The sequence below is a fragment of the Macaca fascicularis genome, chromosome 17, assembly GCF_037993035.2.
Source record: "Macaca fascicularis isolate 582-1 chromosome 17, T2T-MFA8v1.1".
Taxonomy (NCBI): Eukaryota; Metazoa; Chordata; class Mammalia; order Primates; family Cercopithecidae; genus Macaca; species Macaca fascicularis.
The window spans coordinates 28708035-28735368 of NC_088391.1; the positions used below are offsets into that span (position 1 = coordinate 28708035).

The 27334-nt window shown below is 43.3% G+C and overlaps 1 protein-coding gene across 4 annotated transcripts in view; it reads right to left on the minus strand.

The window, feature by feature from the left end:
- Nucleotides 1–27334, minus strand: part of RCBTB1 (RCC1 and BTB domain containing protein 1) — a 54815-nt gene that overhangs the window by 16199 nt on the left and 11282 nt on the right. For 2 of the 4 annotated variants that reach the window (XM_005585860.5, XM_005585859.5), the window contains 7 exons: nucleotides 19880–20046; nucleotides 19349–19499; nucleotides 14214–14380; nucleotides 9884–10042; nucleotides 6533–6640; nucleotides 5995–6137; nucleotides 4189–4379 (listed from right to left, as the gene is read on the minus strand). In XM_005585860.5, the coding sequence (XP_005585917.1) occupies nucleotides 4189–4379; nucleotides 5995–6137; nucleotides 6533–6640; nucleotides 9884–10042; nucleotides 14214–14380; nucleotides 19349–19499; nucleotides 19880–20005 (1045 nt within the window). In that variant the 5' untranslated portion in view covers nucleotides 20006–20046. Of the gene's footprint in view, nucleotides 1–4188; nucleotides 4380–5994; nucleotides 6138–6532; nucleotides 6641–9883; nucleotides 10043–14213; nucleotides 14381–19348; nucleotides 19500–19879; nucleotides 20050–27334 lie in introns of all 4 variants that reach the window. The other 2 variants (XM_015439290.4, XM_005585861.5) reach the window with 1 other exon arrangement.

Genomic DNA, 27334 nt, shown 5'->3' on the forward strand with positions numbered 1-27334 from the left:
CCAAAGAGAAGTAAAGGCACTTGTACAAATTCCTGCAATGCTTTCTTGTGTTTTATATGAAAGAAGAAAAGAAGTAGAAAAAGGCTAATGGGGAAACTTTTTTTTTTTTTTTTTTTTTTTTTTGAGACGGAGTCTCGCTCTGTCGCCCAGGCTGGAGTGCAGTGGCCGGATCTCAGCTCATTGCAAGCTCCGCCTCCCGGGTTTACGCCATTCTCCTGCCTCAGCCTCCCGAGTAGCTGGGACTGCAGGCGCCCGCCACCTCGCCCGGCTAGTTTTTTGTATTTTTTTAGTAGAGACGGGGTTTCACGGGGTTAGCCAGGATGGTCTCGATCTCCTGACCTCGTGATCCGCCCGTCTCGGCCTCCCAAAGTGCTGGGATTACAGGCTTGAGCCACCGCGCCCGGCCGGGGAAACTTTTTTAAATTCCAGAGATCCTCATGAGGCATCGAATCAAGCTGCTATGGATACACGAAGCAGCTTTCAACTGCCCACAGCTGAGTTAATAATCAGTGTCTTAATTAAAGACCTCAGCTTCCAAGGCTGGATGAACCTGGGTCCTTTGGTAGCCCGTTGTTACCAGAGCAACTCCTAGAGGAGGGACAACAGCTAAAACCTAGGCTGAAACTTAACAAATGCGCTTATCTGCAAGCTTTATCATCAGAATCTCCCAAGGAATTATCTTTCACCTACGCCCTGTGACCTTAACTGATAGCCCTCCCTCCACCCCATGCAATGCAGAGCTCTCCTGGCTATGGAGGAAAGGTGGAAAACCTCTCAAAAGTCAGGCTTTCACTGACCTTGTAACCTGGATCACTGGCGGGCAAAAGAATACAAATCACTAAGATGGGCCAAGAGTCAAGGAGTCTAGATTGCTACCCCCACCCATCCAAAAAAAACACTTCTCATCAGTGCTTCAACTTCTGCATCCAGTCTTAGGCTGAAATGACCCTTTCTCCTCTTTGCTCCTGGCAACAAGTATAGTATGTCCTTTCAGAGAAGAAACCCTCCTCAGAGGGGTGAATTCACCATGTGACTTTCTTTCTAACACTCAGCTGAGATCACAGAGTGAGAGGGAAAAAACACTTTTGACTTTTAGTGGGTGGAAGGGAAAGAAGTTATCTAGGAGAGCGGTCCCCAACCTTTTTGGTACCAGCGACCAGTTTTGTGGAAGACAATTTTTCCATGGACCAGGGCGGGGAGGGGGATAGTTTCAGGATGATTCAAGCACATTATGTGTATTGTGCACTTAATTTTTATTATTGTTACACTGTAATATGTAATGAAATAATTACACAACTCACCATAATGCAGAATCAGCGGGAGTCCTGAGCTTGTTTTCCTACAACTGGACAGCCCCATCTGGGGGTGATGGGAGACAGTGACAGATCATCTAGGCATTAGATTCTCATAAGGAGCTCACAACCTGTATCCCTTGCATGTGCAGTTCACAATAGGGCTCACGCTTCTGTGAGAATCTAATGCCGCTGCTGATCTGATGGGAGGTGGAGCTCAGGCGGTAATGTGAGTGATGGGGAGCAGCTGTAAATACAGATGAAGCTTCGCTCAGTGCCACTCATGTCCTGCTGTGCAACCCAGTTAATAACAGGCCACGGACCAGTACAGGCATATGGCCCGGGGTTTAGGGACCTCCGATCTAGGAGGATATATTCAATGACCATATTTTTCCCAAACTTAACATTTAAATTGTTAGGACATTTGTTCTGAAAAGAATGCCTATGCCATTGTAAGACATAAGAACTGGGGGAAGCCTTTTAGAACAAGTCCAGGTTAAGTAGTACATATAAATCTGAAGATGTGTACAGAAGTGCTTTAGCTGGGTGTGCTATACACGTGTGATTCTAGCCAAATAGCCCCATTCAGCGAACCAATTATTTTCCAATCACAATACTCACTGCAAAAAAAACTCTATTATCCCTAAAAAACATGGCATAATGAAGTGAAAGGGAGTGTTCTATTGATTTCACTTTAAGGCAAGCTTAACTCTTCCTAAGCATCCTTTTGCCCCCATGCCCATGACTGGTCACCTAATGATGGGACGACTCCACCTGTCTGACACACCTAAGCACGACATGTTTTAGAAAACTAACCTTCAATATCAATTGCTGAGCAACCCAAACACCTTAACTGCCAAGAACTACATTAATTTTCAAGCACAGAGCATCATGACCCACTTATTCCCTCTGCTTATAAATAAAAGAACAACTTAAATATGCCAGCAAAAAGGCAAAAACAAACAAGAAATAAAAGAAAAAGATTAAAGTCACCTTGTAAATGGCTACTCAGCTTTAAGACATCCTAGCTTTTTCAGTCAATAATGGACTCTTAAAGAAGACAATATGCAGAAAAGGTACAGATTATGTAACCAAAGATCACCCCAAATTCTACTACCCCTTATAACACCTCTGTTTTGATGCCCTTCTGAAATAAAAGATTTTGAAATCAGTTGAAAGACAAAGACAGAAAGAAGATGGGGTTAATGTGTCACCTTAAAAACCACAAGTTGTTCGCTTTTTTTATTGAGATAGGGTCTCGCTCTGTCACCTAGGCTGGAGTGCAGTGGTGCGATCACAGCTCACTGCAGCCTTGACCTCCCAGGCTCAAGCAATTCTCCACCTCAGTCTCCTGAGTAGCTGGTACTACAGGCATGCACCACTACTCCTGGTTATTTTTTGTAGAGATGGGGTTTCGCCATGTTGCCCAGGCTGGTCTAAAACCCCTGGGCTCAAGCAATCCACCCGCCTTGGCCTCCCAAAGTGCTGAGATCACAGGTGTGAGCCACCACACCCAGCCAGTTTTTCACTTTTTTGAAAGTTCATTTTTGGACCGGGCATGGTGGCTCACGCCTGTAATCCCAGCACTTTGGGAGGTTGAGGTGGGCGGATCACAAGGTCAGGAGTTCCAGACCAGCCTGATTAACATGGTGAAACCCTGTCTCTACCAAAAATATAAAAAAATTAGCCAGGCATGGTGGCACACTCCTGTAATCCCAGCTACTCAGGAGGCTGAGACAGGAGAACTGCTTAAACCTGGGATGCAGAGGTTATAGTAAGCCGAGATCGCGCCATTGCACTCCAGCCTGGGCAACAGAGTGAGACTCTGTCTCAAAAAAAAAAAAGAAAAAAAAGAAAGTTCATTTTTGATTGGTATTATATCAAGTTCTGTAAGAAATCTAGTATAACAGAAGTGCTTAAGAACAGGTTACCTAAATACTTATACATGAACATTCATAACAGCACTACCCATGAGAGTCAAAGGTGGGAACAACCCACATGTCCATCAACAGTTAAATGACAAACAAAATATGGTGGGTATATATATAATGAAATATTATTCAGTCATAAAAGGGAATGAAATATGGAGACATATTACAACATCAATGGGCCTCAAAAATATTAAGTAAAAGAAGCCAGACACATGGGTCACACACTGTATGCTTCCACTTCTATGAACTATCCAGAGTCGGTAAACCCATAGAAACAAAAAGCAAACTGGTGGTTGCTAGGGGCTGGGGGAGGGGAGAATGGAGTGTGACAAATTAACATATAAGGGCTTTCTTTTGGGGTGATGAAAACATTTTAGAATTTGACATAAAAGGTGGATGCAGGCCAGGTGTGGTGGCAGGTGGATCACTTGAGGTCAGGAGTTCGAGAACAATCTGGCTAACATGGTGAAACCCCACCTCTACTAAAAATACAAAATTTAGCTGGGTGTGGTGGCAGGTGCCTGTAGTCTTAGCTACTTGGGAGGCTGAGGCAGAAGAATCACTTGAACTTGGGAGGTGGAGGTTGCAGTGATCTGAGACTGCGCCACTGCACTCCAGCCTGGGCGACAGAACGAGACTCTGCCTCAAAAAAAAAAAGGTGGATGTACAACATTATGAATGTTCTGAATGCAACTAAACTGCACCCTTCACGATGGTTAATTGCATGTTATGCAAATTTGATATCAATTGAAATAAAAGCACTTATGAGAGAAAATTTAAAGTTCACGGTAATACCTTAGAATATATGAATACATTTGATTGTGCATATCTAATTTGAGGGAAGCTATGAAAGCTAATAGAGAATAAAACATTCTAAGAGATCCCAAAACCAGCAAAGACACAGGAAAACTGTTCACTTGGTAGTACCATTCTTCCTGGGTGGAGGTGGCCTTGCACTTTCTTACCCACAGACAGGAGGCGCCACGAGACGGCGGGAGTGGCAAAGCAGGCAAACACGTCGTCGGTGCAGGAGAAGTGGGTGAGGTGTGGGAGGATCACGGACTGACCCCGGCACTGGCCCCACATGTACACGTGCCCACCCTGAGTCTTGGCTGCAGACGTGTGGGCAGAGTGACAGGCTGCAATCTCTACCACCCTGAAAAGTTTTAAGAAAAATGCATGTCACTTCATGAACACAGAAGCCCACAGCAGACCACACGAGGCAATTTAAAAGTTCATGCTTGCAACACCTCAGAAAACAACAGTCCAGATTCCAGATACACTAGCTGCCAAGTCACACAAACAAAAGCAATAGATCAGGGCAAGAGCACTGTTCTCCTTTCCCAAATGGCCACTTCTCATCCTCAGCTCACTGTGAGTTAGGATAGATCACACCGAGGAAAACTTGGAAAACAGACTAGCAAATCCAAGCAAATGAGGAAAGTGGACACTGACAAAATGCCCTAATACATGTGATGGCTTCAATGCCATTTTTGTTTTTTTTTTTTTTTTTTTTTTGAGACAGGATCTCACTCCGTCACCCAGGCTGGAGTGCAGTGGCATGACCATGGCCCATTGCAGCCTCGACCTCCCAGGCTCAGGCAATCCTCCCACCTCAGCCTCCCAGATCACAGCTGCACCACCACACCTGGCTAATTTTTGTATTTTTTATAGAGACAGCATCTCGCTATGTTGCCAGCGCTGGTCACCAACTCCTGGGCTCAAGTGATCCTCTGCCTACGCCTCCCAAAGTGCTGAGATTACAGGTGTGCGCCATCATGCCTGGCCCATTTCTTTATAAATGTAACTTTTTCTCTTATCTCCTACCAGAGCTCAGAACACTCATTGGGCTGATAAGCACTGGCTGAGGGGTCACGGACTCTGAATGTTCCAATCCAAAAGGAAAACAAGCCCAACTTATTACATTTCTTAGTAGTATGCTTCTTGGGTTAGGTCCCCTAATCAGAAGTCAGCATCCAGGACATAGAAGGTAAGACCTTACAATTAGGCTGAACAACATCAAGCATCTATTCCAGTAACACACATTACATCAAAGCAATATTTAAACAGATAATGTCCTTTCAAGAGCAGATTTATTTAGAAGTTGTTTTACTTGACTCAAAGTAAAAGTTTATATTACACCGTAAACATCAACATGGCCATAGACCCTACTTGTCTTCCATACTAAAAGGGCAACCGCAAGACTGCAGTAATTATACCAAGATGCATTCACACCTATCAATCACAGGTGGTTATTTCGGAGAGCTACATAAGAATCATATCAATCTCATGTTCATTCTGGCTGCTACCCAAAACACTTTTGCATAGGCCAGGCGCAGTGGGGCTCATGCCTATAATCCCAGCACTTTGGGAGGCCGAGGTGGGTAGATCACTTGAGGCCAGGAATTCAAGACCAGCCTGGCCAACATGGCGAAACCCTGTCTCTACTAAAAAATACAAAAATTAGCTGGGCATGGTGGTACACACCTGTAATCCCAGCTACTCAGGAGGCTGAGGCAAGAGAATCACTTGAACCCAGGAGGTGGAGGTTGCAGTGAGCCGAGATCATGCCACTGCACTCCAGCCTGGGTGACAGAGACCCAAAAAGGGAAGGGAAGGGGGAAGGGGGAAAGGGGAAGTTTACCTCTTTTGTCCAAAATGAGAATGTTAATAAACAGAAGAATCACAAAGCCAAACACCACAGTTCTGCCACACACAGCCCCAAGGCCACATCGCACACACAGTCCCAAGACATGGCACAGCCAAGTTACCTTTCTTTCTCCACCATGATGTGTGCTGGGCTTAGCAGGTTATTTTTATTGCCAGTTCCCAGCTGCCCATATGTGTTAGCTCCCCAGGCATAGAGCAAGCCCTCATCTGTTAGTGCTAGAGTATGTGCGTAGCCGCAGACAATCTGCAAGTAAATTGAAATGGTTACCATTAGCAGGAAAACAGGAAGGGCAGGGAGAACATCTACTTAAAGGCTACAGCCAGCTTCTGCAGAATGCCCATTCATCATCAGGGATGGACTGACATTTGCTGGAACATTAAAAAAGCATTAGAAAAGCCTAAACCTTAGGCTACTGAATTTTTCCATTGTTTCTTTTCACTTGTTGAGGCTGTTTTGCCAACACCATAGTCTTGCTTCTCCTCGTGGGAAGTTAGGGAAGATAAAATATTAAAGGTGGAAGATGAAGGCACAGAGTATTGCCAGAAAAGACTGACTAAAGAGTAAACCTCCAATATTTCTCCAAGTTAGAGCAGGGAAGGTGGCCAGGAAGCCACTAACTGAGAGGGCACCGCACGTACCTGGTTCACACACACGCTGTGCAAAGCTGCCACCCTCACAGGGGTCAGCTGGTTCCCATTGTTTCCCAAGCCCAGCTGACCGTTGCCATTGTAACCCCAGCCATATACCTTAGAGAGGACAGAAGGGAGAGAATGAGTTTTTTAAACTGCTGGTAAGAAGGAAGAGACAAAAAACCAGTGCATCTAAACAAATCAGATACTTCCAACACCTATATTCTACTCTGTGCTCCTGCAACTGATCTCCAAATAGAAGCTGTTTTGGAGAAGGGGATGACAGAATTGGGCTCAGTTTCTGCTCCATGACTTATTAGTTACATAGTCTGGGGCAAGTCACTCTTGCCTGTTTAATACATGAGGAAGTTGAGCCTCACTAACAATTATTAAACACCTACTGTATGTCAGAACACTCTGAAAGGTACTAGTTTTTGGTTGCAGTTTAACAGGCAAAATAGATACATGCAAATTTTTTGCTGATGAGTAGCAATAGATATAATCTATTTGCTACAATAGATATAATCAAGGCACTTCAGAACAGCAAGGAGGAAGGCTTTAGCTCCAGGAAGAAAGATTAAGGAAGACTTTTCAAAAAGTGGAGATTGGAGCAGAGCTGAAGGATGAAGGAGAGCAAAAACATTCCAGGCAGAAGGCACTGACTGTGTTAGAAGCTAGTTTAGAAGATAAGTAGGTGGGCCTGGCTGGACACATCTGCGGTAGTAGTAGTAGAAAGACTAGAAGAAGGACGGGTGCAGTGGCTCACGCCTGTAATCCCAGCACTTTGGGAGGTCAAGGTGGGCAGGTCACAAGGTCAGGAGATCGAGACCATCCTGGCCAACATGGTGAAACCCCGTCTCTACTAAAAATACAAAAATTAGCTGGGCGTAGTGGCACGTGCCTGTAAACCCAGCTACTCGGGAGGCTGAGGCAGGAGAATCACTTAAACTCGGGAGGCGGAGGTTACAGTGAGCCAAGATCATGCCACTATACTCCAGCCTTCCATCCTGGCAATAACAACAACAAAAAAAGACAGGAAGGAAAGGCAAAAGCTCAGAGGGAAAGTGACAAAAAACATACCAGGGAAAGTACATCTATAAATTTCTCATTGAAATATTAATTTAATTTGCATTTTTGAAAGATAATGCTGGCCACAGTATGAAAGATGATAGAGCGTATAAGGCTAGAGGCAGGAAGAACCTTTAGGAGGTCATTTCTTCTCTCGTTAGCAAATAGGTGAGCTCTGATGAAGCTCTAAACTAAGGAGTGACAGCGGGATCAAGAGAGGGAAAGAGGAAAGAGGATTTAAAAACAGAGGACTTCCCAGAACGCAACGGTCCCTTGGATACAGAGAGTGAGAGGAGGCCCATCTCCTGAAAGTAACAGAGCTGGGCATAGGTTTGACAGGAGTGTTAAAGGTTCCAAATAGTCATAGGAAAAAGTACTGACCAGGAACAAACGAAGGCCTTGCTCAAATTACAAACCCAAGATTTGTGGTGGTATCGAGACCCACAGCAATGCAGGGTGGCAGACATAGACTGGGGCTTTTCAGGGCAACACAATGGAGGGGAAGGGGGAATGGACTTTAGGGGCCTGGGGAGAGATGGTTAAAGGCACTTTCACCCAGTGCCAGAAGTGTAACAGACATGAACTTTCCGGAGAGAAATTTGGCAATGGCTATCAATAGTTTAAATAGCATACTTCTTGACCCAGAAATTCTTTGGGAATTTATTCTATAGAAATACTTGTATAAGTGTACAAAGATACACACACAGAGAGTAACACAGAAAAATCACCACAACTCTGTCTGTAACAGCAAAAAATTAGAAAACTGACAAGTTCATCAGTAGAGCTCTGGATGTGGGTCATTCATGGAAGCCAAACTCAGCAGCCATAATACTGGAAAGCCACATAAATGGTCTGACCATAGACACAGTTAAACAAAGGATGCTACACAGGGGAGCGGGAAGCAGGCTGAAGAATAGCAGAGAAAAGCCGTGGTAGGTAAAATCATCCCATTTTTTTAAAACAAGATAATTATACTCACCCACATATAACTGTTTAAGGGAAAAATCCAAAAAGATAAGTATGAAACTATTGACAAGATTGGGAAAAGGTATTCACCTTTTATTTTATCTGTTTCACTTCTCTTCCTTTACTTTGTTAACATAGCCATATAATAATAACCTAAAAATTAAACTTATTTTTAAAAATAAGAGAATACTGGAATGGAGGATATTCAATGGCCATACCAAGGAATTCTGAAGTCATCTTCATGATACTGAGATTGAGTTTTAAAAAAATAAGTTAACATAAGTTAAGGTCTATACATAAACTCTAAAGCACCCTAGCACAGGGGTCCCTAATCCCCAGGCCATGAGCCACAGACCAATACCAGTCCGTGTCCTGTTAGGAGCTGGGCCACACAGCAGGTGGTGAGTGGTGGGCAAGAGAGTATTACTGCCTGAGCTCCACCTCCTGTCAGATCAATGGCAGCATTAGATTCTCACAGCAGCATGAACCCCACTGTGAACTGCACAACAAGGCATCTAGGCTGTGCACTCCATATGAGAATCTAACTAATGCTTGATGATCTGAGGTGGAACAGTTTCATCCCAAAACCGTGCCCCCAACACCGCCATCCGTGGAAAAATTGTCTTCCATGAAACCAGTCCCTGGTGCCAAAGGTTAGGGACCACTGCCCTAGCACACCAATGCATGATGCCAAAACATGTGTGTCCAGGGTCATATCTTTGTATAATTTTCATGCACTAAAATATGCATAGGTAGTAAATGGTCTATTTAAGTGGCGGTTGCAACCAGAGATCAATTTCATAGAAATAACCATCAGCTCAAAAGTGACCACAGTAGGGGTAACTAAAGGGAGAGTTGTTAAAAGTAGCTAACAACAGTCAGGACCCCACAAAAAATCTGCTTTTGCAAGTTGCTTCCTCCTGTGAACATTCAAGATATAGGTAGGTACTTCCACAAGGACTTCATCAGCTAATTTTAAAACGTACAGTTGACGTTTTTTCATTGGAAGAGAAAGGTAGGATTAAATTCTTTAATCTATTACATTAAATATCATGAACAAATACCTATAGGCATTAGGTTCTTTGGATCTTGCAAAAAATACAACTTAGATAGATAGAATCTTTACTTTCAGGTAAATCTTGGAATTTAGAAAAGTCATACTGAGCAGCAACCTCCAGCTCCTCAGTCAGTAATCCGTTAACTTTCAATGGAGCTACCAAAACAAAGCACTCTTCCTTCTTCCATCTGATACAGTCACCTTGTGAAGAAACTGACATGTAATTGAAGAACAAGGTAGAAAGGGAAACGGGAGTGGAGACACCTCACCTCACCATTGTCCAGAACAGCCATGGATGAAGTCTGACCACAGGCAATGCCAACTACCCTCTTAATATGTAAACAGTTTGTAACTTTTCGAGGAGTTGGTTGATTTGCCGTAGAACCTGATCCCACTTGGCCACAGTTGTTATAACCCCAAGCAAATACCTACAAGAGAAAGGAAAAGGAAAGAACAGTCAGGGTGAAAATTCCATCCCAACACAAATAATCATAAAAATTAAAATCAACCTACTTAATGAGTACTTAAGATGTGCTAAATGGTTCTATATGCTTTACACACATTAACCTATTTAACCTGCCTAGTAATCCTGCAAAGTGACCCTAGAGTAGGTAGTACCCACTTTATACATCTCCAGTTTATACATGGAAACTGAAACACAAGAGAGGTAAAGTGACTTGCTTGCGGTACCAAAGCTGGTAAGCAGCGCTAAGAGAATTTAACCCCAAGCAGTCTAGCTATGCTCTTAACTACCATGCTACATTCCCTCTATAATTTGTGTGTGTGTGTATACACACACATACACATACACACATACTAATGTGGCATCAATAGGAAATGCGGTATATGCCACATAAGTATCAGTAATGTAAAAATTTTGCTCAACTCTTTGGGCACAAATATTCATTGTTTTCCATTCTTTTTGTTTTGTTTTGTTTTGTTTGAGAGGGAATCTTGCTCCGTCGCCCAGACTGGAGTGAAGTGGCGCGATCTCCGCTCACTGCAAGCTCCCCCTCCCGGGTTCACACCATTCTCCTGCCTCAGCCTCCCGAGTAGCTGGGACCACAGGCACCCACCACCATGCCCAGCTAATTTTTTGTATTTTCAGTAGAGACGGGTTTCGCTGTGTTAACCAGGATGGTCTCGATCTTCTGACCTCGTGATCTGCCCACCTAGGCCTCCCAAAGTGCTGGGATTACAGGTGTGAGCCACCGCACCCGGCCCCATGGAAACCATTCTAAACAAGACTATAAACAGAGAGATGAATTAGGGAGGGAGGTGTTGGCAGTTGAGAAAATAATTTCCTCCAACATTAGGAAAATGTCTAAGACCCCACTCCCCACCCTGCTTCACATGGCCGCAGGAGGTGGTCCACATATATACTGAGTGTGGCTTCCACGATTCTTTCTTGTCTGATGCTGGCCAAGGCAACATCAGTAGATCCCTCTGGTGAATATGTGTTACAGGTTCATCTCACAGGTACCAAACAAATAACCTGCAACACCTCCTCAAAGTAGATTCGCATAAATATCTAGTTTAATTATGCAAATACTAATATTCAGTATAATTATTCAAAGTACCATATGCTTAAGATTAAAATAAAGCAGGAATCCAGCCTGCACAAATTAGCAAGTTTGAGCTAATTTCAGCAATCATTCTTCTGGCACTTCTCAAATAAAGCACGTTCCCTTGCAGTGCTGCTGCCTCTTGTTTAAACATTGGGGCTGTAGTTCTACTAACCAAGAAATGGACTAGGAAACAGTGGCTCTAGGGCATGAGGTCTGTGTGCTATGCTATGCCTGGCTCCAGCACATCCCAGTCATGAAATCTTGGTCTCCCTGAGCTTTTGGGTTTGTTCACCTATAACTTGTCCTACTTAATAAAATCTCTGTAAATATCACTGAGGAACTTCAAAGAGAGGAACAGTATGATCTAACTTGTGTTTTAGAAACCAAAGGGGACAGCAAAGCAAGACTGGACAAGTGGATCAACTTAAAAGTTACAGAATAGAAGGGACTATGGCAGTAGTCTAGGCAGGAAGTGACAAGACTTGACGAAAAGCAATGGAAATGGAGAGGAACAAAACGGTATAAAAGATTAGGAGACAAAATCAATAGGATGAATGACCTTTAAGATAAGCACAAACTTGGGGGCTAAACAAGTGTTACAGCACCTACTACAAGGATGGTAAAGTTATTTTTTCCAAACTCATTACATACACTGAAAAATAAAATAGACCTTAAGGATGGGGTCACTAAAAAAAAAAGTACAGAACACTGTCACACATCTGAGCTATAGTCTCAGCAAAGAGCATGGGACTCAGCTGCCTTAAGAATGAACTCTAGGTTGGCTGCAGTCGCTCACACCTATAATCCCAGCATTTTGGGAGGCCAAGACAGGAGGATCACTTGAGCCCAAGAGTTCAAGACCAGCCTGGGCAATATGGCCAGATTTTTGTCTCTACAAAAAAAAAAAAAATTTAAAGAATGAATTCTACTGCCATCAAAAGTGTAATCTTGATCACACAATACACGTTATGCTAGAGAGAGAGAGCATTCCCACAAGGTTTTTAGCTACATGTGCAGGGCTACAATATTCACACCACATCAAGTACAAATATGGTCATTAAAATCAGAGGACTTTCACAATAGCCAAAAGTGGAAACAACCCAAACATCCATGAACAATTGAATAGAAAAACAAAATGTGGTTTACAGCAGGTCCTTGAAAAACATCATTTCATTCAACATCATTGTGCTATAACACTAATGAGAAAAAATGTCAATTCCCGGCCAGGGCCACTGTCTGTGGAGTGTGCATGTCCCATGTCTGTGTGGGTTTTCTCTGGGTACTCTGATTTCCTCCCAAACCCCAAAGCTGTGCAGACTAGGTTGTGTCTAAGCTGTGTACACGTCTCAATGGTTCCAGTGAGAGTGAGTGTGGAGGTATACATGAGTGCACCCTGTGTCCTGTCCAGGGCTACTTCCCACCTGGTGTCCTGCACTGCCAGAAGAGGCTGTGGCCACACGCAACCCTGAACTGGAACAAATGGGTTGGAAAATGAATGAATGAATACAAATTATTAGAAAATAAAAAAATCACAAAGTAGGCTGGTCATGGTGGCTCATGCCTGTATTCCCAGCACTTTGGGAGGCCAAGGCAGGAGGATCACCTGAGGTCAGGAGTTTGAGACCAGGCTGGCCAACATGGTGAAACCCCGTCTCTACTAAAAATACAAAAAAATTAGCCAGGTGCCTGTAATCCCAGCTACTCGGGAGGCTGAGGCAGGAGAATCACTTGTACCCAGGAGGCAGAGGTTGCAGTGAGCTGAGATTGTACCACTGCACTCCAGCCTGGGCAAGAAGGGGAAAACTCTGAGTCAAAAAATAAAAATAAAAATTCACAAAGTAGACAATAACCACACAAATGCATTGAAATAAACAACGCAGTCAAAAACCCTCAGTGAGCTGCCACATTTGTGATTGTTTGCTTTTGAACTCTGTGGTGATAGGAGGTGCTCCTTGTAATTTCTGCTTTGCAAACACTTATTCCTTGACTTAACCCACCACCACTATGATCGCCCCCACTCAGTGATTCACCAGAAATTAGGTAAATAATTCTCTTACTTGCTTTTATTAATCTTTGTTAAATATATGTATAGTTTGCATTTATTTCAATGTTTAATGTAAGAGGTGGTTTGGGTCTTCAGAAGTTTGGTGATGTCTTTGTGACCAGAAACATACCATAGGAACTTAACTCTTGTTTTTATCAATTAGCCAATGGTAAAACTGGTTTCATTACATGTCTTTTTGCTTAAAGTTGTAGTTTCCAAGAATCTATCAATACATTATGTGGGCACTTACTATATGTATCCAATGGAATATTATTCAGCCCTGAAAAGGAATGAAGAGAATCCTATCATATGGTACAAAGTGGATGAACCTTGAGGATATTATGCTAAGTGAGATAAACCAGTCACAAAAGGACAAACACTGTATAATTCCACTTACATGAGGTACCTAGAGTAATCAAACTCAAAGAGACAGAGTAGAAACTTATTGCCAGGGGCTAGGGGAGGACATAATGGGAGTGAATGTTTACCAGGTACGGCGCTGCAGTTTTGCAGGATGAAACAGTTCTGTGGACAGTTGTACGACAAGGTGAACGTACTTAACACCACTGAACTATACACTTAAAACTGGTGAAGTTGGTAAATTTTGTTATGTGTATTTTACTACCATTAAAAAGAAAAGAATAGGCCGGGAGCGATGGCTCAAGCCTGTAATCCCAGCACTTTGGGAGGCCGAGATGGGCGGATCACAAGGTCAGGAGATCGCGACCATCCTGGCTAACACGGCAAAACCCTGTCTCTACTAAAAAAAAAATACAAAAAAACTAGCTGGGCGTGGTGGCGGGTGCCTGTAGTCCCAGCTACTCGGGAGGCTGAGGCAGGAGAATGGCGTAAACCCAGGAGGCGGAGCTTGCAGTGAGCTGAGATCTGGCCACTGCACTCCAGCCTGGGCGACAGAGCGAGACTCCGTCTCAAAAAAAAAAAGAAAAGAAAAGAATAAAGAATAAAGAATAAAAGCAGCATACTTACCTCTCCATCAGCTGCCAGAGCCATTGAATGATGTGAGCCACAAGCCACTTCCACCACTTGCTTGATCAAGAGATTGGTACAGACCTGGATGGGAGCAATGCCTTGGTTGGTCGTCCCGTTCCCAAGCTGGCTATATCCATTGTGGCCCCATGCATAAACCACTCCATCTGTACACACAAAGCACACAAAAAATCAGCTCCAAAAAGAAATAGTAACCCTGTACTTTCTTCCCCAGAACTTCGTACAGCTCATTCTCCAGCCTTCATTTCTCTTCCATTGCCCCCTCCTCTCTATTAAGTAACCACGGACGGAGTAAGGGAGAGAGAGAGAGATAGGTGACAGAACGGGATAGACAGATGCAAAATCTTTAAAGAAAAAAACTTGGTAATAACATAGAAAGAAGATCAGCTTTGTGGCCAAAAGTCAAAGTTTACATATACAAAAATTAGGCTTTCTAAAAACTTTGATTCATCTCAATAGCTTTTGTGACAGATACCAAGCAAAAGGCAGATGATAAGAAAGCTCGATGTTAATGTTTACCATTGCTTAACCAAATACCACGTCACAGGGAACCCATAGAGGGTGTGTGGCTACTCGCTCACCAAGTACAGGGGAAAGAGACAGACTGTTTACAAGGGAAACAAAAGTCCCAGAGCTCTTTCAAGCAGACTATTTTATTTTAGGGGCAAGAAATCTGGCTGATTTTTTTTTTTTTTTTTTTTTTTTACATAAAGCAATCTTTTTTTATGCTCGTTTATTCTGTGTCAGGAATTTGGACAGGGGACAATGAAGATGGCTTGTCTTTGCTTCACAGCGTGTGTGATCTCAGGAAGATTCAAAGACTGGGGATGCCTTGAGGGCTGGGGACTAGCAACACCTGGAGGCATCGTCACTCACACTGCTGTGACTATCTCTGGAAAGCATAATCAGCTTATTCTAAAGGATTCCACTCAGGAACAGCCAAATGGAGGAGACGCACAGGGCAAGGTATATGGGGCTGAGGGGTGCATGGAGCGCCCATGCCCTCCCTGGCATGCCACCCCCTTCCGGCACCTTGATGTGGTCACCAACCCGGAAGCTCCTCTGTCTAAATTGTTTAATAATGACTTTATCTTTTCTGAGATTCGGACGAAGACAACTTTTCTTGTGTTATCTCTTGAAGTACCATCATTTCAGGCATTTCTTTGCACAGCACCCCTGGGTGCCAAGGGCAGGTCTCCTAGAGTTATGCATTCTCCTCTCATCTTTCCCATGGTAATAAAACATCCTAACCTATAAAGGACAATCTGCCCGACAACAACACTCAAGGGCGACAGCATAAATCCAAGTATTACAGTTAGTCACTGCTGGTCACTCACAGCAGTCCCCAGGCAACTGGGGAAAGACTTCTACTTATCTACTCCAGAACGAAGACAGCCCACCCAAACTCAGAGTCCTCTTTCAGGTGACATGTGGCTCACAAGAGGCATTCCCTCCTACAGAAATTATGACAGAAACCATAAATGGGAAATTTCATCCTGAGAAAGATGAGGCTTAAGACTGAAAGAAAGAGTACAAAACACAAAAACTATGATCCATTATATTGTGTTAAAGTTACAGCAGGTGAAAGAAATGTCCAAACTAATGAGTGTTTTAATTCCTGAAAACAGAAAAATAGAGAAAAATAGACTTAGAGAAATACATACCTTGTTCTTGGATGGAAAAATTCAATATCATAAAGATTCTAGTTTTTCCTACATAAACTTATATTTTCCTACATAAACTTATAAAGTTTAAATAGCAATAAAAGCTTAAAATTACTTTCTGGAGTTAGACAAATTGATTAGAAAGTTTAATGGGAAGAATAAACAAACAAGAATAAATAGGAAAACCCTACAAAAAAAGCAAGAAGGTAGCTAAGTCTACCAGTTATTAAAATCTATAACAAGTTTCTATGAGCCTGGGCGAGCCTGTAATCCCAGCACTTTGGGAGGCTGAGGCAGGTGGACTGCTTGAGGTCAGGAGTTCAAGACTAGACTGGCCAACATAGAGAAACCCCATCTCTACTAAAAAAAAATACAAAAATCAGCCAGGCATGGTGGCGTGCACTTGTAATCCCAGCTACTCAGGAGGCTGAGGCACAAGAATTGTTTGAAACCAGGAGGTGGAGGCTGCAGTGAGCTGAGATTGCGCCTTGCACTCCAGACTGGGCAAAAAGAGCAAGACTCTATCTCAAAAAACAAAACAAACAAAAAAAGGTTAATTTAAAAATAACCTGTAATTCTAAATAATCTCAAAGAGAAGATGCTGAATCCATGAAACAATAGCAACAAGTTCGAGATCAAGAAAGAACACTTGGGAAATAAAACAATGTTAAAAATTTGACATAAGGGTTGTAAGATAAAGTTGCAGAAATTTCCCAGAACACAGATGGGAGGGAACATTTTTTAAAAATGAGGAAGATCAGGTCAGTCATGGTGGTTCACACCTGTAATCCTGACACTTTTGGAAGCTGAGGTGGGAGGATTGCTTGAGCCCAGGAGGTTACAGGTATGAGCCACCTGCTCACGCAGTGAGGCTACAGTGAGCCAAGATTGCACCACCGCACTCTAGCCTGGACAGAGAGACCCTGCCTCAAAAACAAAAAAAAGTAGGAAGATCACTCCAGAATCTCTAACTTCTTTCTAAGAAAAATTCCATAAAGGAGAAAACAAAGAAGAAAATTTTTCTTTTTTTGAGATGGGGGTCTCACTCTGTCCCTCACTCTGTCACAAAGGCTGGAGTGCAGTGGCGCAATCACAGCTCACTGCAACCTCAAACTCCTGGGCTCAGCCTCCTGAGTAGCTGGGACTACAGGTGTGTGCCACCATCCCCAGCTTTTTTTTTTTTTTTTTTTTTTAAGAAACATAGCCTCGCTATGTTGACCAGGCTGGTCTTCAACACCCGGCCTGGAGCAAACATCCTGCCTCGGCTTCCCAAAGGGCTGGGATTATAGGCACGAGCCACTACACACAGCCAACAAGGGAAATTATTCATGAAATATTACAAGAAAAATTTCTAGAAATAAAGAAATTTCCAGAAATGACCAATACATTAAAAACTATACCAGAGTACAGAATCATGATTATGTCATAATACTTAAAAAAAAAAAAAAACCTTAAAGCTTCCAAAGAGGAAAAAACAGTCACATACAAAATAGCAAAAGTTGCCGAGTGTAGTGGCTCACACCTGTAATCCCAACACTTTGGGAGGCCAAGCCACAAGGATCACTTGAGCCCAGGAGTTTAAGACCAGCCTAGGCAACACAGTGAGACCTCGTCTCTACAAAAAAATTACAAAATGAGGTGGGAGGATTGCTTGAGCCCAGGAGGTCGAGGTTGCAATGAGCCATAATCACTCCACTGCACTTCTGCCTGGGTGACAGAGAGAGACCCTGCCTCAAAAAAAAAAAAAAAAAAAAATGCCAACTCGGTGGCTCATGCCTGTAACCCCAGCACTTTGGGAGGCCGAGGTGGGTGGATCACCTGAGGCCGGGACTTCAAGACCAGCCTCGTCAACATGGAGAAACCTCGTGTCTACTAAAAATACAAAAAACAGCCAGGCGTGGTGGCACATGCCTCTAATTGTACTCGGGAGGCTGAGGCATAAGAATTGCTTGACCCCAGGAGGCTGATATTGCAGTGAGCCAAGATCATGCCACTGCACTCCAGCCTGGGTGATAGAGCAAGACTCTGTCTCAAAAGAAAAAAAAGGAAAGAAAGAACCAGTGTGATGCCAGAAGGCATGATTACGCAAGGCAAAAGTGAGATAATCACGTCATTGTGCTCAACTCCAGTTATATTCATATTACATGATGATGCTCAGATTTGGATTGCACAGCTCTCTTGAGAAAGACACAGAGAACTTGAAGTGGATTCAGTTAGGAGTTACAGGCACTCAGAAGGCTAGATACTAAAACCTGTGACAGCATCCTAGGGAGCTGGGATTGATTCCTCAGTCTAGACAAAGAAAGGTAGAGACGCAAATTGTCTCCCAAATGCCACCCTAGACAATTATCCAACAAAAAGCTGAGGACCTCAGAGAAAGAGAGCAAAAGTTAACGTGTCTGAAGTATAAAAGGAAGCATTTAGGTTATAGATAATGAACTTTCAGAGAGTGCTGGGTGCCCACAGTACAGATCAATCACACACACATACAAAATGTCTGCTCTCCCTTAGTGATCTTGAAGAGGCAGAGAAAAAAGGACAAGAACCTATCAACCCGCATCCCCAGTTCCTTCAATATGGCAACCACATGAACGCCAGAGAACAGATGAAGATTTCCCGATTCAAGATGCAAGAACTACACAAAGAAAGGAAAGCCACGTAGCATCTGTGTTTAGAAAAATGTACTGGCTGGGTGCAGTGGCTCATGCCTGTAATCCCAGAACTTTGGGAAGCCAAGGTGGGCGGATCACGAGGTCAGGAGTTCGAGACCAGCCTGGCCAATATGATGAAACCCCGTCTCTACTAAAAGTACAAAAATTAGCTGGGGCATGGTGGCATGCGTCTGTAGTCTCAGCTACTCGGGAGGCTGAGGCAGAAGAATCGCTTGAACCCAGGAGGTGGAGGTTGCAATGGGCCAAGATCATGCCACTGCACTCCAGCCTGGAGACACAGAGAGACTCCTTCAGAAAAAAAGAAAAAAAGAAAAAAGAAAAGAAAAGAAAGAGAAGAAAAGAAAGAAGAAGGAAGGAAGGAAGGGAGGGAGGGAGGAAGGGAGGGAGGGAGGGAGGGAGGGAGGGAGGGAGGGAGGGAGGGAGGGAAAAGAAAAGAAAAGAGAGAAAGAGAGAGAAAGAAAGAACCAAAGGAACCCTGAAAGTTGCCTTGCAGCCACAAATCCACTCAAAAATTAGGCTGGAAGGACCATTCATTTGCTATATCTAATCTTCCACAGCTTTATGGAAGTAGTCGAAAACCTCAGAAGTTTGCCTAATTTGCAAGACATCCTATAGCTGTTCCAGAGTTAGCCTGAAGTGTTTAACTTTTACCTGCTTTATGTACTTCCCCTCAGAAATTAAGAAGTAAACAATCCAAAATTAGTTATCTGGTATAGTCCTATAGAATTAACCGGTCAATTTCTTACAAACTGAAAAGTTAGATGGGTTCCCTCCTTACCTTCGGTGCTGAGAAGAACATGTGGTCCACTGCCGTAACTGAGGCTTTTAATCTTCTTTCCAGATAAGCCTTCTAGCTTTTTGGGTACAAGTGTACTCTGGTTATCTCCAGTTCCTAGACAGTTACTATAGTTCAGTCCAAATACAAAGACCTAGAAAACAGATAGTTTTTTTCTGAGTCTTTTGGCCGAAAGCTGTGTTAAAAGCTCCCTTCTCTCCTCTGAAAATAAGACATTTCAACTAGAGAGCTCAGGAGGTGAAAAGAGACTGATACGGTTGTTAAGAAAAATTCAACCTCTGAAGACATTGCTTACATTTCAGAATGTTTGTCTATATTATGAAACTCAGAGTGCTGTGGAGTAGAGGGGTACTAAAGAAACTGAGAAAAGAGAAACTATCAAAATCATAGTCTTTCTGAACTTCAGGATCTCTTTATTTATACCCTGACTTTTCTCCATCTTTGAACTGCACACTTTGAAGACCAATCCCCAAATAAGCCCTAAAATGAAAGTAGGTTTCAAGAGACTCTTACCTCATCATCGTCAGTAACGTACAGTGCTTCACTGGCTGAGGTGCCGAAGACACATGCCTTCCGAATAGACGCGATCTCCTGAGGGGACAGCAGAGTGAAGATGGGCCACTTTCCGACATCCACCATGACTCTGGCTTCAAGCAATTCCTATAAATAAGCCGACATCTCTGCTGGAACAGAAAGGATTCCAGAAAAAAATTAAAGAGCCACTGAGCTAACTTTTTAAAAAAAGACCTGTTAATAAATGCTAACAAAAGCTGATTCTAGAATAAATGAACTACCTTTGGTTACGTGGATCACTCACTTTCCCCCAGCCACGTGTGCAATCCTTCCTCTACCTTCAAACCTTTCCTACAACAAGAGAATAACACGCGGGAACTAGCTGTTTGTCTTGCCCACTTCCTAGTCAGTGCTTATCTGTTCCACATGTGCTTCCAACTCACCCTCTTCTTAGACCTCTAAAAACAGCCAAAGCAGCAGGTAAAGACCAAGTTCTGGCTCCAGCACCCTCAACAGCACACACAGAGGGTGCCTGCGGCTGGAGCATGCTTAGCCAAAGCCTTGTCCCCATGTGCCAGAGATACTCTTCCCACCAGCACCAACTCGGATGACAAGGATCAGCTTCAGTCCCAGGTATCATACCACAAATTCAATGAGGATTAAACATCGTCAAATCAGGCTATTCACTGTCACTGCACAGCCAGACCATTGGAATAACATTTGAATGTCTTGACAAATGTGTGTGCAGGCAGAGGGGGAGGTATTGGTGAGGACAAGTAAAAGATTTGAGAGGGGAGTAATACATGAACATGGGAAAAAAAAAAACTTTTGTTTCAAATGGACAAAACGGAATAAGAAAGTAAGTCTCCCTACCATCCTTCCCTGACCCTGTCCTCAAAGGCCACCACTGTTCCTAGTGATCTCTAATTCCTTCTGGAGATAGTGTATACTCATGGAAGCACTACACGTATACATGGTGTATGTGTATCTTTAAAAACAAAAGCACAAATGGAAGGTTTTTTCCCTATGTAACAGTGCATTGGGGAAATCATTCTATATTAGCACACACAGACCTGCTGCATTTCTTTTCAATGGTACTATAGCATTCCATTACATCGATTTAGCAATTTACCTTGTTTCCTACTGAGAGACATTTAAGTCAATACATCTTTGCTAGAACAATACTGCAATTATTGCCTGCATATTATTGTATTGACATGTCTTGTTTTATACAGAAATTTCTAAAATAAATTCCTAAAAATGAAAATTGCTAGGTCAAAGTTTAATAGCTATTTTACTATTACTAGCTACTAATATTTCAAATAATCTTCTAGTGAAGTAGTGGCCATATATAAAATCACCATGGATGTAGGATGGCGCCTGTTTACACACACCTTTCCCACACAGCATACTCTCATGGTATCTGGTATCTGTTTTGTTTAAACTGACATTTCCCTGCGATGAGTGGAGTTGGATGTCACTTAAAAAAATAATCAGGCTGGGCGGGGTGGCTCACACCCCAGCACTTTGTAATCCCAGCACTTTGGGAGGCCGAGGCAGGCAGATCATGAGGTCAAGAGATTGAGACCAGCCTGGCCAACATGGTGAAACCCGATCTATACTAAAAATACAAAAATTAGCTGGGCATGGTGGTGTGCACCTGTAGTCCCAGCTACTCAGGAGGCTGAGGCAGGAGAATCACTTGAACCTGGGAGGCAGAGGTTGCAGTGAGCCGAGATCGCACCACTGAACTCCAGCCTAGTGACAGAGCAAGACTGTCTTGAAAATAAAAAATAATGATCAGAATAATTTCCACAGTAACAACTAACTTACTGGGCACTATGTGCCAAACACTATTTTAAGTAATTTTATATTTATTCATTCATTTAATCCTCACTTTACCCATAAGGAAATGGAGGAAAAAAGAGATTTTAAGAATCCGCTCAAACTTGTAAGTGGCAGAATTGGGATCTGCACCCAGGCAACCTGAAGCCTAAGTCTGTGCTCCTCACCTCTCACTCACATCTTCAGAGCCCACTGTCAGTCTTTTGTGCAAAGTGCCTATTTTTTTCTACTGGATCATTGTTCTTTTTCTTATTCTTGATTTATAAGTATTCTTTGCATGGTAAGATGATCTTAAATGCTTTTAAAAGTTTAAAAATAAAGGCTGGGCGCAGTAGCTCGCACCTGCAATCCTAGCACTTTGGGAGCCAAAACCGGAAGGATTGCTTGAGCCCAGGAGTTTGAGACCAGCCTGGGCAACATGGCAAAACCCCATTTCTACAAAAAACACACAAAAAAAGGGCCGGGTGCAGTAGCTCACGCCTGTAATCCCAGCACTTTGGGAGGCCAAGGTGGGTAGATCACTTGAGGTCAAGAGTTCATGACCAGCCTGGCCAACAGAATGAAACCCCATCTTTACTAAAAATACCAAAAAAAATTAGCCTGGCAGTAGTGGCGCCTGTGTGTAGTCCCAGCTACTCGGGAGGCTAAGACAGGAAGAATCACTTGAGTCCGGAAGGCAGAGGTTGCGGTGAGCCGAGATTGTGCCACTGTACTCCAGTCTGGGCAACAGAGTGAGAGAGACCCTGTCTCAAAAAAAGAAAAGAAAGAAAGAAAGAAAAAAGAAAAAGAAAAATTATTAGCTAGGCATGATGGCACATGCCTGCAGTAGCAGTTACTCAGGAGGCTGAGGTGAGAGGATTGCTTGAGCCCAGGAAGTCAAGGCTGCAGTTGAATTGAGATCGCAACACTGCACTCTAGCCTGGGTGACAGAGGGAGACCCTATATCAAAAAGATTAATAAAATAAACAAAAAGAAACAAGATGCCCCTCAAACGACCTCTTGTGCCTCTTACAAAACAGATGGAGAAAGGAGTCATAAGAAGTCAAGCCATATAAAGCCATACAAGCAGGTAAGTAAATTTCAAGAAAACCCAGAAGCAGATTTTCCTAGAATTATGAACCATATCGAGTTAGTCTTCAAAATGTTTCATTTTACATGATACGGAATTAGCCAAAAATATGACTCACCACCTTTAAAATTACAACACAAAAGGTATGACATTCAAAACCACACAACTTCCTGACAGCAGCACAATTATTCTAAAATCATTAAACAAATATGGGCAACTCTGCCCTCAGGGTTTGGTAATCTACTGCAAGATCAGGCTAACCTTCATAATGATGGGGCATTATACGCACTGACTTCATCCATGGCTAAATTATATGAAGCTTTATTTTACAAGGTATTTTTCCGAAGACTTGTCATTTAAGAGTTAATTTTAAAAACTGGTCATGTATCTTACATGTCCCACACCCATCATAAAAGAAAAAGGCATCCCCAACAGGCTCGGCAGAGTGGAAACAAGAGTGCTGAGGCCTGTGTCTCGGGTTTGCTTTTAAAATCCGTCAGTATGGGGCCAGGCACGGTGGCTCACGCCTGTAATCCCAGCACTTTGGCAGGCTGAGGCAGGTGGATCATGAGGTCAGGAGATCGAGATCATCCTGGCTAACACAGTGAAACCCCATCTCTACTAAAAATACAAAACATTAGCGGGTGTGGTGGCAGGCACCTGTAGTCCCAAGCTCCTCAGGAGGCTGAGGCAGGAGAATGGTGTGAACCCGGGAGGTGGACCTTGCAGTGAGCCAAGATCGTGCCACTGCACTACAGCCTGGACAACAGAGTCAGACTCCATCTCAAAAAAAAAAAAAAAAAAAATCAGTCAGTATGACAGCCATTTGCTGTTTTGAGCCTGGGTTTCCCCCAAACCTAGAAATTTGTGATTTTAGGTTCAAGATATAATGAAGAAGCTGGGGGATTTCTTGAGCAGACAAGAACAACAAGGGCAGTAATGCTGGCGAAGCAAGTAATTATCCCCAGCAAGACAATCAAAGCTAAGGGCAGAAAAGAAGAAACGAACAACTATTCTGAACCTGCCTTGTCATAGACACTGTTAATTAAGTAGTTTCCATACATTATTTCATTTAATATCCATAATACTCTTGTAAGGAGGAGACTGTAAACCATTCCTGACAGATGAGGACTGTGGCTCAAAGGTGAAAGGACTTGCCAAGGTCACACAGCAGACCTCTTTAATTTTTCTTATGGAGTATCAGTCGTGGCCCTTCAATGGCTGAACTTCCTCAGCATCACTTCTTTCTGACTTTATCTTGCCTCGTAAATGTACAGCAGCATCTGTCTTTAAACTGTTTCCAATATAAAAAGTATCCAGGCAGGGCGTGGTAGCTCACGCCTGTAATCCCAGCACTTTGGGAGGCCAAGGCGGGTGGATCACCTGAGGTCGGAAGTATGAGACCAGCCTGACCAACATGGAGAAACCCTGTCTCCACTAAGAATACAAAATTAACCAAGCATGGTGGCAAATGCCTGTAATCCCAGCTACTCAAGAGGCTGAGGCAGGAGAATCACTTGAACCTCGGAGGTGGAGGTTGCAGTGAGCTGAGATTGCGCCATTGCACTCCAGCCTGGGCGACAAGAGCAAAACTCCATCTCAAAATAAAAGAAGTAACCACTCTCCCAATAAAAAGCATTCCCCAAGATGCTTCTGCCTAGATTTGCCTGGTTAAGCCTTATGAATGTCATCTATTCCTGCACTTTTGCATCAACCATTGAGAGGCAGGCCTAGAGAACACACGTGACCTCTGTCTTCAGAGCTCACAACATACAAGGTGCATCCTTGGGCTAGAGACTGCTAAGGCACAAAGAGTGTCTTCGTTAGACCATGCTCAACCTGGGCAGCTGAGGACATGAACAGGCATCCTCGGAATTCAGACAAGGTTCCCTGAGAGGTTCTGTGGGGCTATGTGCCATGCAGAACAACAGAACAGGGTCCTTAACTTGGGCGGGTGGCATTTCCCTCCTAAGGCAGCAGAGTATAAGTGTAAATACCACCCAAACTTTCCAATTTACTCAAAATTACCACCATCCTCATTATAATTTGACTATTGTGGTGAGGTCTTTAATTATTCCACTTTCCTGGGGGCAGTGGCACCTTTTGCTACTATTAAGAAAACCACATTAAGGATCATAATTATATCAACCTTAAGAGGAATTAGTGTGTATACACTATCAATCCAGTAAACTAAAGCTGGTGCAATCATTAAAAATTAACGAGTATTTCATCTATGATAAAATCTATATCAGACTTAAGAACTGTGCAGTTAACAATGACTCAAAAATACAGGATCTGCTGGGCGCAGTGACTCACACTTGTAATTCCAGCTCTTTGGGAGGCAGAGGCAGGCAGATCATTTGAGTCTAGAAGTTTGAGACCAGCCTAGAGGACATGGTGAAACCCTGCTTCTACAAAAAAATACAGAAATTATCCAGGAGTAGTGGCATGCACCTGTTGTCCCAGCTACTTGGGAGGCTGAGGTGGAAAGATCGTTTGAACCTGGGAGGCGGAGGTTGCAGTGAGCCGAGATCATGCCACTGCACTTCAGCCTGGGCGACAGAGCGAGACTCTGTCCCAGAAAAAAAAAAAAAATGCAGGATCCATTGCAAGGAAGAGCAACATTAGTTAGGACAGCTCTGATATCATGACATCTACTAAATTTGCCTAAACATGAAAGAAAAGTATTAACAGACTTGTTCTAACTATGGAATTTTATTTCAAAGGAATATAAATGTAGTTCAACTAAATTTCATTCAAATAATCATTCCAGGCTGGGCATGGTGGCTCACACCTGTAATCCCAGCACTTTTGGGAGGCTGAGGCAGGCAGATCAGTTGAGGTCAGGAGTTTGAGACTAGACTGGCCAACATGGCAAAACCCTCTCTCTACTAAAAATACAAAAATGACCCCGGGTGTGGTGGCGCATGCCTGTAATCTCAGCTACTCAGGAGGCTGAGGTGGGAGGATCATTTGAGCCCGGGAGGCAGAGGTTGCAGTGAGCCAAGACTGTGCAACTGTACTCTAGCCCGGGTGATAGAGTGAGACTCCTGTCTCAAAATAATAATAATAATAATAATAATAATAATAATAATAACAACAACAATCACTCCAGAGGGTTGCACAATAATTTAGATGCTTCAAATAGGAAGATATGAAGTGATTCTACTTGTGTTCTATTCCTATATGAAGGAGGTAGTGCTAATGGGAAGAACCTTCAACTGGCCTATTCAGCCCAGGCCTTCCCTGACAGTCATGTACCTTGGTAAGTACCCTGAGCAAGGTAGCCCAACTCTCTTCCTTCCCATGGTGCTATGCTTTGTCCAAATTATAAGCAGCCCCAAGGAAACATCCCAACAGAAGCTGCCACCCAAACACGTTATACAGCTCAACTATGTGCACATCCCAAATTCAAAACAAAACCACAAAAATAAATGTACCCTGGAAGACTTAGTTAGCTTAGCTATGTTAAAAAACAATATGTACTGTATGATTACAATTTTTCTAAAGTATAATATATACAGAAATGTATACACCAAAATATATCTCAATGGAGAGATTACAGGTGGCACCATTTTCTTTCTTTGTATTTGTATTCTATTTTTTGGCCTGCCATCCCCACGTCTTTTTTTTTTTCATCAGCAGGATTGTGACCAAAAAACAAGTCCTATCAGTCTCCTACCTCACTTCCCCCTTACAAATTAGATACAATACACTTCCTAATCTTTTTTTTTCTTTTTTTTTGAGATGGAGTTTCGCTCTTGTTGCCCAAGCTGCAGTGCAGTGGCGCGATCTCGGCTCACTGCAACCTCCACCTCCTGGGTTCAAGCAATTCTCCTGCCTGCCTCAAGTAGCTGGGATTACAGGTGCCCACCATCACGCCCAGCTAATTTTGTATTTTTTTAGTAGAGACAGGGTTTCACCATGATAGCCAGGCTGGCCTCAAACTCCTGACCTCAAGTGATCCACCCACCTCAGCCTCCCAAAGTGCTGGGATTACAGGTGTGAGCCACCACACCTGGCCTTCTTTGTATTTTTAAAATGTAGTAGCCAATTTCTTTCTTTTTTTTTTTTTTTTTGAGACAGTCTCGCTCTGTTGTCCAGTCTGGAGTACACTGGCACCATCTTGGCTCACTCTAACCTCTGCCTCATCAGTTCAAGCAATTCTTGTGCCTCAGCCTCCCGAGTAGCTAGGATTACAGGTGTACGCCACCATTTCTGGCTAATTTTTGTATTTTTAGTAGAGAGGGGGTTTCACCATGTTGGCCAGGCTGGTCTCAAACTCCCGACCTTAAGTGATCCACCCACCTCGGCCTCCCAAAGTGCTGGGATTACAGGCGTGAGCCACCGCATCTGGCCTTCTTTGTATTTTTAAATATAGTCTCAAATTTCTTTTTTTTTTTTGCGGGGGGGATGGGACAGAGTCTTGCTCTGTTGCCCACTCTGGAGTACACTGGCGCCATCTTGGCTCACTGCAACCTCCACCTCCCCAGTTCAAGCAATTCTTGTGCCTCAGCCTCCCAAGTAGCTGGGATTACAAG